At 39.9% G+C, this 12,877-nt stretch overlaps 1 protein-coding gene across 1 annotated transcript; it reads left to right on the forward strand.

Moving 5' to 3' along the window:
- Positions 1-5,418: 5,418 nt before the first annotated feature.
- LOC145288161 (uncharacterized) lies at positions 5,419-7,419 on the forward strand. The gene has a single exon (XM_080136219.1). It carries the CDS (start codon positions 5,419-5,421, stop codon positions 7,417-7,419), a length of 2,001 nt encoding a protein of 666 aa, XP_079992345.1.
- The last annotated feature ends 5,458 nt before the right edge of the window (positions 7,420-12,877 follow it).

Below are 12,877 nucleotides of genomic sequence, written 5' to 3' on the forward strand. Positions count from 1 at the left end.
GTATTTTCATTTATTATATATTGACTCCTGTCACGACTACGCAACTGTTTAGTGTTTCGTTTTATTTATAGTTTTTGCATACCTCAGACTTATTTACTTGTCTTTAAAGAATTTTATTGGAATAATGGTGAGTTTATTTTTTTACTACACATATTTTTTTTACTTTCTGTAACTGATGAGAAAGTTGTATTTAAATTTTATTTTGACTTTTTAAACTTTATTTGAGTAAAAAACATTAATTTTTCAGGTAATTTCTACACTTTATCGGCGAAACATTTTCGGCGATAAAGTAAAAGTTACTACGTTTGTATTATTACTGTCTCTGTCTGTACACATAGATTAAAAAGAAAGTGGTCTAAAAACAAAAATATAGCAAATAAATGTTATCAAAGGCAAGATAAGTTACTTTTCTACCTAACTGGATAATATTTTAGTGTCTTTATTTAATGCAAACCTTTAAAAGTGGAAAATTTGGAGGAATATAATCCCATATCGAGATTACTAACGTTTCTGAATTAGTGTTTTTTTACACTTATAGGCTTCCGTAGATAACAAAGTGAGAATCTTAACATCCGGTTTCTTTAAACTTTCTTTAAAGACACGATTTACCGTGACAATGGTTGAAAAATCCTTCCATTTAAAAAATACATGGATTATAATACATAAATATGAATAAATTCTCATACAGGAAGATTAAAAGAAAGCATATCTTAGTCATGTGGAACAGGTAAGTGATGTTTTTCCAGTTAAATAAATATCGTAAGATTCAACTAGTGTTATTTGTTCGACATTCCGTGAAATGTTAAGTGAAGAAATCCAAGGAAAAATAAATAAAATTGTTTATTTCTCTATTAAAGCTTTTATGATATTAAAATTTGGTCTTTGCTCGTTTTATTGAAATAAAATTTACAGGTTTAAATTACATTTTCATATTGTTATAATCTTGTAGGGGAATAAATAAGAGCACCGGATTACCGGTGTAGGGTAAGGAGTGAGGTCCCTTGAAAAAAGAAGAGGAGAGTCCGTACACATGAGGCACGGACGCAAAAAGTTCTTCTCCTAAAAGACAATGTTGGACAGGCAGAGTACAACTCTAGAATATAGTCCTCACTCCTCCCGTAAACCTCACTATTGAAGTGAGTAATCTTTTTACCTTAATGTTCTGAATTGCAGTGTTGTCATGTTTTCATGTTTGTTAATAAATTCTTGTCGTTTATACTTGTTGTACGTTTAGTAATTATTAAAGCTGGTTGGTAGTTTTGGGACTTGGAAGAACCTAAACCCGTACCAACAATCTGATAGACGGATAGGTGTCTATTCAAACAAATGTTTGTTATGGCGACTTGGCTGAAAATTCTGATACACTTACGAAGCCATGGTGTTTCTCTTTCAGGGACTTTCATTGGACCGCTAAAAACTTCCTGCGCATGCAGTTTTAAAACAAAAAAAACATTTTCGCTCTCTTTGCAAAAAACTACTCGAGTGTAGATGTTAAATAAAGTGTCTCCCTAAAAGGCACAGCCTCGAGGTCAACTGTGCTTGGAGCATCATCCCATTTTTTCCTTTAACCAAGTTAAACTCCTATAACTCCTTTAACTCCTATTGTGATAGGAATTTTTTAGACAAATATCGTCTTTACTAGAACTAAAATAGTTCAGCTCCGTTTATGGAGTTTTATTCTTCTAGATACCATAATTAAATGGTTTCTGTTCCCTTTTACTAGCTTCTCCGAAGAGAAGCAATTTAACTCTGCAAAACTACCAGACTCTCAGAGACGCGAGAAATTGGGCATATTTTTCGCAAACCTACCAAGAAGGCTGAAATTCGTCATCGCAGGTAAGACTTGCTTTTATCCATTGTCCTTTTTCTGCCGAGTTCTAAAGCGTGTGAGACAATTAATTCTCACATACTTTATATTGCGAAAAATGCCATGCTAAATAGTATATTCTTCGTTTTATTTTGCGAAAGGACCTAAAATATTAATAATTCGTTCATAATTTAGCTTGTATTTACTTAGTGCATACTCTTTAACATTCTTCGCGTTATTTCTGATTTTAACATTGTCGCTGAAGTTATATTCGTAAATTGAGTAGCGATTAACACAGGCTAAATGTTTCATGACTAAATTAATCCCTTTCTATAAAAAAACATCTGTTAAAAAAAAAAAAAAAAAAAACTTGGCGACCTCGAAAACTTAACTAGGCCTGTTTCGTTGTGAAGGAATAAAACGTTATTGACTTGTTTGTATTGAAGAACATTTCTTCGCGTTATTCTGATGTTAATAACTATAAATTATCCAGGGGTGTTTTTCGTTTATCCGAGACTTTGACGGCGAATTAGTGGGGCCGTATCTAGGTCAACGTGGGGTTAATTGCACGTGGTGACCGGGCCGCTGTTTTAATGTATACATTCCTGCGCGCCTGATATTTGCTGAACACCTGGTATTAATTTATAGAGACAAAAAAAAAAAAAAAAAAAAAAAAAAATTTCTCTTTCAGTTATTAAATTTGCACTCTTGATTAAGATTCAAGGGAATGGAATTCCCCACCCCCTTCCATTCTCGTTCTTACGTCTCGCATGCAAACTATCCTTTGAAAGATATTTTAGTTAGCGGGCTTAATTGAATTGAAGCGGTTTAATTTCCAAGGGTTAAATTTAATTCTCACTATCTCTTCTCGTTCTTACGGTGTTGTTGACGGGACTTCGCCTTTGAAGGGTATTTTCTATCCGTTCTCTTACGACTGGTCTCCTTCGTCGTTGTTTAGTGCTCGTCCCCTTATCCAACATGAGCGCTAGTAAAGACTTATTCGCTAAAATTGAGGCCAAGAAATGTTGAATATCGAATAGGGTGGAATGGTTCAAGGATAATGCCTCACTATCTTCAATTCATTCGAGGGCGGCAGACGTGGAGAGATGGATTTCGGAACTTGACGAAATTATCGACCAGCTGGTGTTAAAATCCCCTCACGAGGAGAGAAGGAAGATATGCCTTGAGGCAGAGCAGTTCTCTTCCGAAATAAGAGAAGAGTTGGTTCTGTTGAAGGCCAACCATGTAGCTAAGAAACCCTTCGCTCCTCTGCCTTTACGGAAGGACTTAAAATGTCCCAGCTTTAGTGGATCACCTTCAGCCGATAAGTTCGAATTTAGAACTTTTTTAAGGAGGTTTGATTTCTGTACCTCCAACGTGGGAGAAGCGGACAAGTTACTACTACTTAAGTCCAAATTAACGGGAAAGGCTTATGACTTGATCTCCAGTTTGGATGTCACCTCTGACAATTACATCATAGCCTTGAATTGTTTGCGGGAGAAATACCCGAATCCTCCCCTCATCAAGGATCGTATATTGGAGGAGATTATGCCTCCAACGGTGCCTATCACGAATTTAGAAGCACTCAAGACCTATGTTGAACAGGTCAAAATGGATTTGTCCGAGCTAGATAAGTCCTTTGGAACTGACTTCTTTACAGAGAGTTCCACTTCTGGTTTTATTATTGACCATTTATTGTTCCGTAAGTTCCCTGTGGACGTTAGAAGGGAACTTATGTCCAGAACGAAGGAACGTTTTCCTACGTTTTTATCTATGATGGCGAATTTCTTCGACATTATAGATCTTTTTCAGGCAGCGCCATTGAACGTTAAAAAACGGGAATATTTTGCTCCCAATCCGCCTACCTTTTCTTCACTTGAAGTCAAATCCGATGTGGCGGTCAATGCTACTGATCGAACGGTCAAACCCAAAAGGGGTTCAAATTCCCCAAAACTTAGTGATAATGTTGGTTACCAGTACAAGTTTTGCAAATTATGTAAGGGACTGCACAAAGTATGCCTCTTACGATTCAAGGGTTTCGCAAGCTAAAGAGTTCCAATTATGTATTAGATGCCTGGGGGGCCATTTGGAACAAGAATGCAAGGGGAGGAAAGGATTTCCTTACCCCTGTACTACTTGCGGATTGAAAACTCATTTTTCAACAATGTGCCCCCAAACTTCAAAATCCTTTGTCGGAAAGACTACCCTTACTGATGGAGAAAACTGCCTATTCCCAGTAATCAGAGTGTCCATGAAGACTAAGGGCACCCCAGTTAGTTTTCATTGTATATTGGACACTGGGAGCCAAAAATCCTTCTTTTCCCAAACTATTTTGCAGGAACTGAGAGCTAGGGAAGAATTAGTACCTAGGCCAGTTACCATGCCTGTAAATACAATTATTGGTACGAGACCTATGAACCTCCAGGAGCTTAATGTCTCCATCAAATTAGGAAATCAAAAACCTTTTCCTTTCACTGCCCTGTTCTCGGACAACCTTAACTTGAGATTTAAAGTAGGCAGGTTCGACGAAATCTCGTCCAACATTACGGAAGCTAGCTATCGTCTCTGCCATGGATACAGAGATTTAAATGGCAAAGAGCTATATGGCCTTGTCGGGCTGGATTTAATACAACACATACAAAATTTCTGTATGGTTGAATGTATTAATGGCACAGCGTGGAAGATGTCCAATAGTATTATTCCTTTCGGAGATGGGTGTAATTTTTTGAAGCCTGAAATAATTCAAACTCCCAATGAGTTGCCTCCCATTGAGCAAGTTTGTAATTCGTTACCTGCTTGTTCCACATATTTGGTGGATAGTGTGTTGAACCCTATCCCGTCGTATTCGGACTCCTTGGGTCCATTTTTTGAAGAATCTTCCGTTGAACGCGGTATAGAGCAATTTCTTTCTTTGGATTCCGTAGGTATCGATGAAAAGGCCAAACTTTCTTCATATGATGAGGCAAAGATAGAGGATTTTAAGAAAACCGTCTTGTTAAAAGGTGGAAATTATTATGTCAATCTACCGTGGGACTATGATAAGTTGGCTCAGGTAGATTCCAACTATGTACCTTCTCTGAGAATTATGCGAAGAGTGGCAGTCTCTTTGGAGAGGCAGGGATTGTATGACAATTATCTACAAGTGTTCGATGACTATGAAAAATTGGGCATCGTCGAACGCTTCTGTTACTCCTGGTGAGTACGACAAATATTGTTGGATTACCCACAGACCCGTTTTTAAAGAGGGTCTTGGAGTTACCACTAAAATCCGCCCAGTCTTCAATTGCTCCCTAAAAAGGAAGGGGGGAGTTTCTATTAATGATGCAGCTTATGCTGGCGTGAATTTAACGGCACAGCTGCTTGACTTGTTATTGGCCTTTCGAAAAAATGATTATGTCCTCTTGGGAGATCTCCGCAAGGCATTCTTACAAATTCGCCTGCGCACTGAGCAGGACAAAAACAGATTTTGTTTCTTCCTCAAAATTAAGGAAAGACTTTGTACATATAGGTACAATTCTATTATTTTCGGCTTCAATGCCAGCCCCTTCATCTTGAGTTACATACTTAAGCTTCATGCTGAAAGATATGACCCTGATGAATTTTCATCTATAATGACTTCTAACTTTTATGTCGACAATTTGGTCACCACTGGACGAGATACTGAATCTCTCGAAGTATATAATACTGTGCGCAAGAGATTAAAGGAAGCAGGATTTGATCTTCAGTCCTGTAATTTCAACTGCACTGACTTGCAGAAAAGAATGATAGAGGATGAATCTATTACTTCTCCTCTCCCTTCCTTTGAAAAGGTTGTGGGTTACCGTTATTCCCCCAGCCTAGACACAGTCAGATTGAGCCCTGTGGTGGTAGATGTCAAGGCCAACACGAAACGTGCGATCCTTTCCCAGATTTCTAGCCTTTATGATTCCTTGTCATTGCTACTTCCTGTTACTATACAAGGCAAAGTACTTGTCAGCCAATTATGGAAAGACAAACTTTCATGGGATCAAGAAATTCCTGAAACCTTCACTGCCTCTTGGCAAGCCCTAGCCAAAGAATTGAACAAGCTAGGTGATATAGAGTTCCCCCGCCGTGTGTTCATGGATGACAGTCCGATGCAGCTTATATGCTTTTGTGATGCATCTAAGCTCGTTTACGGGTTTTCTCTGTATATAAGACAAGGGTCACAATGTTCCCTGTTATTTGCCAAGGCGAAAGTGGCTCCTATTAAAAGGAAGACCCTTCCTACCTTGGAACTTTTGGCCATTTATCTGGCCCTTAAGATGGTGCCTAATGTACTCCGAGCATTGGGAACTATCAACATTAATTCCTTCTTTCTTGTGTCAGATGCTCAAGTAGCCTTATCTTGGGCCTTAAATGGGAAGGGAACTAAAAACATCTTTGTAGATAACCGTGTGATGGACATAAAAAAAATGCTGGATGAATTTAATCTAGAGTTCCAAGTTCTCCCTCAGTTCAAATATGTTCCTTCATCTGAAAACCCAGCAGACTTATTAACTAGAGGGCTTACTACTTCTAAGTTTGAACAACTGCTAAAATTTTGGGTACATGGCCCCAACTGGTTGAATCAACTGGTAATCGACTGGCCAGTGTCTCCTTTACCTTGCCTTAATGACGTGAACAAAAGGGTAATTTCTTGTATGTACTCCGATGGTCCTACCAGTGGCGGGAACTACTTACCAATAAATATTGCCAATTATTCTTCGCTGACCAAAGCAATTAATGTTCTGGAGAAGGTATTGAAGTTCTGTGATAAATTGAAACACCGAAACACAGATACCAATCATAGAGCCAAACTACTGCTCTTTTCTTATATGCAAGAGGAAGAATATCCATTTAAATTGGAATACCTGCACCAGCCCTCTAATAAAGCTGTTCCTCCAAGAGTATCTGCTCTTGGTTTGTTCCTTGATAGGAACGGTCTGATGCGAACAAGAGGTCGTATTCAGAATTCTGACACCCACCCCTTTGAAGTCAAATTCCCTATACTTCTGGGGAAAAATCATCATTTGACCGAATTAGTTATCAAAGAGGCACACCTAAACTGTTGCCATCTAGGAACCAACTCAACCCTTGCAAAGCTGAGATTATCCGAGTTTTGGATCCCTCAAGGGAGGCAATCGGTGAAGAAAATTCTTCACACTTGTATTATTTACAAAAAGGTTGATTCACTGCCTTTTAAAACTCCCTCAGGTTCTCAACTGCCCAAACATCGGGCTAATTTTATCCGTCCTTTTCAACAAGTGGGGGTTGACTTTACCGGTCATTTTTGGGTAAAGCAGAATAACGAAGACGTGAAAATGTACATCTTATTATTCACCTGTATGAGCTTGCGTGCAGTGCATCTGGAGCTTTTACCAGATATGAGCACCACTTCCTTCATATTGGCATTTGTCAGATTCACCAACCAGTTCGGGGTTCCTACGCATGTTTACTCGGACAATGCGAAGACCTTCTTGGCATCCGGTATCTTGTTATCAGAAGTATTTGTGTCTGATGAATTCAAAGAGAAATTCAGATCGACTACCATTAGTCATCTCTCCATCCCTCTATTCAGCTTGGCATGGAGGTGCATGGGAGAGAATGAGTAAGACGCTCAAACAATGTTTGAAGAAATTATTGGGCAGAAAGAAGGCCTGCTACTTCGAATTTTTTACCATTCTTTCAGATGTAGAAAAGGCGATCAACGATCGACCATTCACCTACATAGAGGCTTCTGAAGGAGGTCTCGATATTTTAACACCCAATCACTTTCTGCAAACCGGGTATAGTCCTCGTTTGTTGATAAGCAGCCATGGATCGGAAGAAGTGTGTCCTGATCCTCCCAGTCGGGTAAAACTTCTGCAGTCTCTAAAATTAAGACATCAATATATATAGAAAGATTCCGGAAGATATGGCACAATGATTATTTGTTGTCCTTGCGAGAGGTCGATGCCAATATGGTGGGCGATAGACCTCTGAAGGTGTCGGTGGGAGAAATCGTTCTGATTAAAGCACTAAATAAAACTAGACCCTTTTGGAGTCTAGGCAAAGTGCTCAGACTCATCAATGGGACCGATGGTAAAGTTCGTTTGGCCTGCGTGCTGAGAGATGGTTGCGAACAGATCCATTCCCTAAAACATCTGTTTCCTCTAGAACTAAAGGCCACTTCTGTGCCCGCTTCTACAGAATTCGAAGAGGAGGGGGGTCCCTTCTTCTGTCCGACTTGTTCCGTCGCCAATGACGGATCAGCTCCCATGGTGTGCTGTGATACCTGTGACAATTGGTACCATTTCGACTGTGTTGGGGTGACTCAACACGATACCTTAGGGGAATGGAGTTGTCCGAATTGTTCGGAAAACTAAAAATTTAAACTTCTCTTTTCCTAAGCTCAGTTGTTACCATTAGACTTGGGTTAAAATACAATTCTTAAAATAAATAAATGGTTATAAAACTAACTTGTAATTACCTTAAATAACTCATAATTACCTTAACTAAAGATGCTAAACCCATAACAGTTTGTTAGGTCATTTGCAACTGATTATTCAAATGTCCATTAAATGACATAGATAAATTGTAATTAGTATTAGAAAAAAGTAATAGATACCTATTCCTTTTTATTTCTTCCCTTGGCAGTGTGTTGGAAATTGTACATGGAAGGGCGAGCCTTATTGGTTGTGGCACTGAAGCCATGGTTTCTCTTTCAGGGACTTTCATTGGACCGCTAAAAACTTCCTGCGCACGCAGTTTTAAAACAAAAAAAACATTTTCGCTCTCTTTGCAAAAAACTCTACTCAAGTGTAGACGTTAAATAAAGTGTCTCCCTAAAAGGCACAACCTCGAGGTCAACTGTGCTTGGAGCATCATCCCCTTTTTCCTTTAACAATTTATTTACTCCTACTGTGATAGGAAATTTTAGACAAATATCGTCTTTATTAGAACTGAAATAGTTCATCTCCATTTATGGAGTTTTATTCTTCCAGATACCATAATTAAATGGTTTCTGTTCCCTTTTACTAGCTTCTCCGAAGAGAAGCAATTTAACTCTGCAAAACTACCAGACTCTCAGAGACGCGAGAAATTGGGCATATTTTTCGCAAACCTACCAAGAAGGCTGAAATTCGTCATCGCAGGTAAGACTTGCTTTTATCCATTGTCCTTTTTCTGCCGAGTTCTAAAGCGTGTGGGACAATTCTCACAAACAAGAAAAATGTCGGTTAGTTGACACTTAAATATTAGAAGTCTTGATAATGACTTAAAAATAAATAGTAAAACAAAATACTGTTAGCAACAACCAACCTACTAAATGTCATGGTGACATTTGTTGGATGGCTTCATAACAGAAGTTTGTTTTATTTTTCTTTTAAAGTCATGTTCGAGACTTCAAATATTTAGGTGTTAAGTCGCCGCCAGTTATGTTATAACACTCGACACTGTTTTTTGAACCGAATAAACGTTTTAAAGTGAATAAAAACACTAAAAAAGTTTCTTGCCTTTGGTAACATTTGTTATTTGTTTTTCTGTGAATTGTAAAACAAACCTGGGGTTTTTTTTTCAGTTATTTAAAATGTTCAGTAACATTTTTTTTTATTACTCAAACGCTTTTAAATAAATGAAAAACAAACTTATCCAGATATGTAGAAGAGTAACTTTTGCCATTAATAAAAATGATGGAAAAATGTTTCTCCAGTGTTCACACTAATATTCATGTAAAATGACGTCTCGATCAGTGAAGTTAAGAAATAAAAAATGTCTCCAAAAACGAAATAATGTTTTACTCAGTATAACAATAGACAAGAAATGTAATTAAAAAGAAAAATCAAATTCATCCAAAATTTGGGTGAACAAGCAACAAAATTATCATAAAAATGTCACTGTCCTCATTTTACAATTAAACCAATTTTTTTTTTTTTTTCAATTTGACTGCAATAGAATACAATATTTTCAGATGACAGAGATAATGCACAAAATAATTATCTTAATGTGTAAAAATTGACATGAAATTTATGTGATTTTTTCCCCCCATTTTCGAATATTAATTATAGGCATAGCAAATATGGGCAGGCATAGATATTGGATACCTCACACATTAAAAACCACTGAAAAACATGTTAAAATGAGTGTGGAAATTTTGCATATAATTATGTATATTTCTCAAAAAATATGTGGAAATATTGAAGAGGGCTGCAAACTAGTATTATCAATAATCACATTTAATCATTCTTGGCATCATCTGCAACAAGAAAGCTATATTTTTTTTCATTTGAATATTTACATAGAGAAAGTCAGCATAAAATCCAACAACCATACATTTTAATCCTAACCCTGAATGTTATAAAATTTATTTTTCTCTCTTCAGCTGCTAAAGATCTAAGAGCATTTTATGGCGATGGGAAAAATATTACTAATAAGTGTATTTGCGATATTTATCGTGACTGCATGCAAAAAAACGAGCCTGTTAATGTACCAGCCCTAATAGTATGTGAATGGACTGGTTGGTCTGTCGCGGTGTGGAAAAATCCACCGCCTCCACTGCTGCTGACGAGAATTCGTCCCTGTCGTTTTTCTTTCTTCTTTCCTTCACTTAAGGGACAGCGAGAAAACTAACGTCTGCGCATGCCCAGACAACCCTTGCAAATTCATAGCTTCTCAAAACCCTACAGAAATGGCGTTCTACTTAAATTTTTATCAGTTACTTACAATAATTAACAAAACCTCTCATACAAAACTCTTACTATTAGGTTCAGTCACCGGCCAAAAGAACTCATCACATCGTAGGCCTGCTACATTTTTCTTAAGTTACACTTGTGTTTGACAGCGCCGGTGACAGTCATGCATCTCTGTTGTCACGTATACGGCACATTTTTGCCAGTTTTTTTTCGCCTGGGAGCAGGGAACTCCCGACTCCCACTTGACCAGCTTTTTTGGACAAGTTTAAGGGTTCTTTTGTTAGCCTCAAAGGGCCGACCCCATTCTTTGGGTGAGTGGCCCTTAAGGCATTGTCCACTAACTGTTGCTTTCTTTCTTTTTTGTAGATTGCCCGGTGTCTGGATCCGACTTAAGCAGCCGGCAGGACTGGGGAAGACTGACGTGCCTCTTTAGGCGAAGGTCCCCCTGGCTTCCAAATCGGCGGGTCTGGAGAAAGGCACTGGGCCAACAACTAGAGGAGGCAGGCCTTTGCCTCTGTCACCATGGGGGACGCCCCTGGTGTAGGGACCGAGACAAGAAGGGGGAGTGTCACATCCGGTGACGCTCCAGTGCCGAGAAGGGGGAGCGTCACATCCGGTGACGCTCCAGTGCCGAGAAGGGGGAGCGTCACATCCGGTGACGCTCCAGTGCCGAGAAGGGGGAGCGTCACATCCGGTGACGCTCCAGTGCCGAGAAGGGGGAGTGTCACATTCGGTGACGTTCCAGTGCCGAGGAGGGGGAGTGCCACATCCGGTGGCACTCCAGTGCCGTTCCTGGGGGACACCACACCCGGTGGTGTTCCAGTGCCGAGAAGGGGGAGCGTCACATTCGGTGACGCTCCAGTGCCGTTGTCGGGGGATGCCACACCCGGTGGAATCCCAGTGCCGTTGTCGGGGGATGCCACACCCGGTGGAATCCCAGTGCCGTTGTCGGGGGATGCCACACCCGGTGGAATCCCAATGCCGTGGAAAACTGCGTCGCCTGCAGCGTTCATGTTCAAGATGGAGTCGCCTATCGCAGGTTACTCACCCTCACCGCTGGTGTACGTAGTTGAGAGCAATAGAACAGCAGCAGATAAGACGGGAATCTCTATATCCGGGGGCACTGCACCAAGTACTTCGGGAAGGAAGAAGAACGATTTAGACTTCCTGAACCCATGGGCATTTGCCGGGGGAAACCCACTAGTAAGACCAAAGACGCGGGAAGAGGAAAGCAAGAGAGCGAAGGAGTACGTAGTAGAGAATACGACAGGTGGAGGCTGGACCATTCCACAAAAGCCGAGCAGCAGATCGCGCCCGTTTGCGGAAGGAACAAGTAGAACGGCCAAATCTGTAAAGAGATGGCATTCTCTCAATTTTGAGGCAGCTACCGTATGGCAACCTGCAACCCAGGAAGAAAAGAAGACAGAGCAGAGTCCTGAAAAGAGCCCAGAAATGAGGCCAGAGTGTGGCACTATGACGTAGCCCCTTTTTAAAGGAGCTAACGGCTTCTACATTAATGAACCTTGTGCCTAACTTGTGCGGTGCAATTGTGTAAAACAGGTGTTTGTGATTTTTGAAAATGTACTGTGATGACTTAAGCCAGGTTGGGTTTGAGTGACAGGTGTTATGAAACTTTTAAAGGTCAGATTTACACGCGGATATCTGAAGTTGAAAACTAAAAACATTGTGTGAAAAGCATATTTCTCTCTCTCATTCTCTCACTCTTTCTTTCTCTATTTCTCTCATTGACTTCCTTTCTCTCTCTTTCAATGAAGAAAGAGAGAAATTAAATGATTTGATTGTTGTAAAGACAGTTGAGGTTTGCTCGCTGTACGCGATGGGTCGACTAAATGTTTCCTAACTTGTTAACTGTTTAATAAATTATATTTTTATAAAAATATATTTTGTCGCTGTTTTCATACAAGTGTTCGATTTCAGCATACCATTAATGCCGACGACAGAAAGCTGCAATGAACACGCAACAAGCGACGATGGGAAGATGCCTGCAATGACCACACATAATGCGACCCGTACCAAACAGTTATAGCTGACGACGGATCGACCCGTTTCCGTTGTGTTTCCAGCATATGCCTATCGTTTAGATATCGTTCATTCCTCGTGGAGCTGGTTGCATTCCCAAGACGTTTATCAACCAAGTAACCCTCCTGGGGAGCGATAGTACTACAAGAGAAGACAAGTCGCTGGGGACCGGAACAGTGGAGTCCGGAAAAGAGTCCAGAGACGAGAAGTAGCTGGGGACCAAAACAGCAGAGTCCGGAAAAGAGTCCAGAGAAGACAAGTAGCTGGGGCCCGAAAGAGCAGAGAAGCCCAGATGCCTACAGAAGACTTTTCCAAGAGAAGTACAGATTCCTAACAGACGGCAACGAGATCAGGCCAGTCC

The sequence above is a fragment of the Euprymna scolopes genome, chromosome 11 (genome assembly GCF_053919585.1).
Source record: "Euprymna scolopes isolate OS-2025 chromosome 11, ASM5391958v1, whole genome shotgun sequence".
Classification (NCBI taxonomy): domain Eukaryota; kingdom Metazoa; phylum Mollusca; class Cephalopoda; order Sepiida; family Sepiolidae; genus Euprymna; species Euprymna scolopes.

What these genes read in the sequence shown, in the direction of transcription:
- LOC145288161 (XM_080136219.1), top strand. Translation starts at nt 5,419, where the DNA reads ATGACTTCTAACTTTTATGTCGACAATTTGGTCACCACTGGACGAGAT.